We start from the raw sequence: 2,400 nt of genomic DNA, 5'->3' as shown, positions 1-2,400 counted from the left end.
TGTTACATAAGTCCTTAGCTTTCTGAGCTAATGAACGTGGTAAGCTTCTAGCTTCTTGTACTTATTAAGCAAGTTGGTGAGAAATGATCAATCTTGTTACATAGAGATAGTTTACTTCTATGTACTCCATGGATTCGTATTGTTTTAGGGACTCAACTTGTATACATGAAGATATAGTGTCTTGTTACCCGTTGAGCGATATGGCCTAGGAGCTCAACACTGGACATGAGTAGGTACTACGCGAGACCTCATGGAGCCTTGTTTGGAGGGCTGAACCATATATAGGGTAATAAACAAGTTTGTTACTCAAAATATGATATAATTCATTGACTTTCCACTTACATTGAACAGAAACACTACTACATATATTTTCAATGATGACCTAGACTAGGAATCTCTTAAGGTGTTTGTCACTCCAAAGATGTGGCACCTTCTTTCCTTTCAGGTCGTTGAGCTTGTAATATCCAACCCAGTGGGCTTCTGATATGATGTATGGACCTTCCCATTTGGTTCTTTTCTTCCCCGTGTCTGATTCTTTACTAGCCTCATTGTTTTTTAGGACTAAGTATCTGGGTTTGAATATTTCCATTCGCACTCTTGTGTCATAGAAGGCTTCCAACTTCTTGTTGTACCTAGCCTTTCGAATGCTAGCTTGGCTACGGGCTTCCTCTAAAAGATCTAGGTTGAGAAAAACTTCAGAAGCATAAGCTTCCTGCTTGATGCTTCTCACCCTTCTTGAGTTTACCCCTATTTCAGCTGGGATAACAACTTTTGAGCCAAAGACTAAACTGTAGGATGTTTTTCCAAGACTTGTTTTCTCTGTCGTACGAATAGCCCATAGAACACTTGGAATTTCTTCTACCTAATTTATTTTGTGCCTTCCCACTCTTGCCTTGATACCTTCTACAATGTCGCGGTTCATTCGTTCAACTTGTTCGTTGGATTGGGGGTATGCAACTGAGCTATACACTTGCTTGATTTGTAGCTCGTTACACCACTGGCTAAGTGGCTTCTCAGCAAATTCCTTCCCGTAATCAGTCACTATTACATGACAGCCCGTATATGCAAATTATACTTTCCCATACAAAGTTCATTACCTGCCTCCTAGTGATGGAAGCTAAGGGCTTGACCAACGGGCACTTAGTGAAATAATCCACTTCTACCAATAGGAACTTCACCTCATCTAATGCATTTGGGAAGGGACCAACAATATCCATCCCCTTTTGTAGAAGGCCGGGTGGAAATAACGGGGACATGGTTATGTTTTGGGTTAGTTTTTATGGGAGCATGAAGTTGGAAAGCTCCACACTTGTGTATCACCTTGGCAGAGTCCTTATGCATTGTCGGCCAGTAGTATCCTAGGTTCATTAGTCTAGTTACTACCAACCTTGGACCGAGTGTGTTCCACAAATGCCTTTATGTACCTCTCTTACAAGGTAGTTGCTTTGACCTGGACCTACACATTGTAGCAAAGGGCTCAAGTACCCTTTATTGTATAGGATATCTTCTTCCACAACATACTTCTTGGCTTTAATCCTTAGTCTCATGGCTTCTCCTTCATCAGTGGGAAGCTTACCATCGTTGAGGAACTCCAAAATAGGGGTCATCCAAGTGATTCCCTCCTCTTCAATGACATCTTGTATTTCTAGTTCCTCAATCGAAGTGATCTTTAATACTTGAACCAGGACCTTCTTTGTTATGTGAGCAAAGGTCACAGAAGCTAGTTTACTAAGAGCATCAACTTGCCTATTTCGAGTTCTGGAAACTTTAGCTAAGGAGAGTAGCTTTTGAATTCCTTCCTAAGCTCCTAGATCTTCTGCTTATACTTCACCGTCAAAGGTTACCTTTCTACGAACTCATTGTTTACTTGATTGGCCAACAATCTAGAATTGGCAAAGGCACTTAGTTCTGAGATCTTCATGTTTTTTCTTAGCGATTCCCTACAATCAAAGCCTCATTGTTAGTACATGAAAAATCTAATCGGAGTGCATAAGTATATTAGGTTACTTGGGGGTCTGTCATTATTAGACTAGCACCATAACCTTCTATACTTGAAGCTTCGTTAGTGTAGAGCGTCCACTTTCCTAAGGGGAGAGCAAGTTCACCTTCTTCCAGCTCATTCACCTCTATAGGCTCTTCAAGTGTTTCAACTAGAAAATCGGCCACGATCTGGCCCTTGATTGTCTTTGTATATTCATACACTATGTTGTGTTCACCCAAGTTGATAGCCCATTTGGCTAGCATTCCTTGATTTTCGGACTCTCCAAAATGGACTTTGTTGGTTTTTCGGTGACCACCTTAATTGGTGACCTTGGAAGTATCTTCTTAGCCTTTTAGTTGTATGAAGAAGTGTGAGGATTATCTTCTCAAAGGGGTCTAATTGAGCTCAGCTTCTCATAG

At 41.0% G+C, this 2,400-nt stretch overlaps 1 protein-coding gene across 1 annotated transcript; it reads right to left on the bottom strand.

Annotated features, from left to right (window-relative positions):
- Nucleotides 1-382: 382 nt before the first annotated feature.
- On the bottom strand, nucleotides 383-1,256 carry LOC143591624 (uncharacterized). The gene is made up of 3 exons (XM_077071776.1): nucleotides 1,098-1,256; nucleotides 901-1,024; nucleotides 383-819 (listed from the first exon to the last, which is right to left on the bottom strand). Exons 1-3 carry the CDS (start codon nucleotides 1,254-1,256, stop codon nucleotides 383-385), a joined length of 720 nt encoding a protein of 239 aa, XP_076927891.1.
- Between the last annotated feature and the right edge of the window lie 1,144 nt (nucleotides 1,257-2,400).

This window comes from Bidens hawaiensis, unplaced genomic scaffold (assembly GCF_021521415.1).
Source record: "Bidens hawaiensis isolate Kalapana, Puna unplaced genomic scaffold, B.hawaiensis_p1.1 tig00039953_1, whole genome shotgun sequence".
Taxonomy (NCBI): Eukaryota; Viridiplantae; Streptophyta; class Magnoliopsida; order Asterales; family Asteraceae; genus Bidens; species Bidens hawaiensis.
Note: the sequence above shows the minus strand (reverse complement) of the source record. Positions and strands in the feature narration are given on the sequence as shown.

Bases quoted from the DNA above. Each gene is read 5' to 3' on its own strand.
- LOC143591624 (XM_077071776.1), bottom strand. From the start codon at position 1,256: ATGTCCCCGTTATTTCCACCCGGCCTTCTACAAAAGGGGATGGATATT. The intron at 1,025-1,097 runs GTAATGAACTTT...GATTACGGGAAG, and splicing joins CTTCCATCACTAGGAGGCAG to GAATTTGCTGAGAAGCCACT. The intron at 820-900 runs GTATCAAGGCAA...TTCGTACGACAG, and splicing joins GAACCGCGACATTGTAGAAG to AGAAAACAAGTCTTGGAAAA.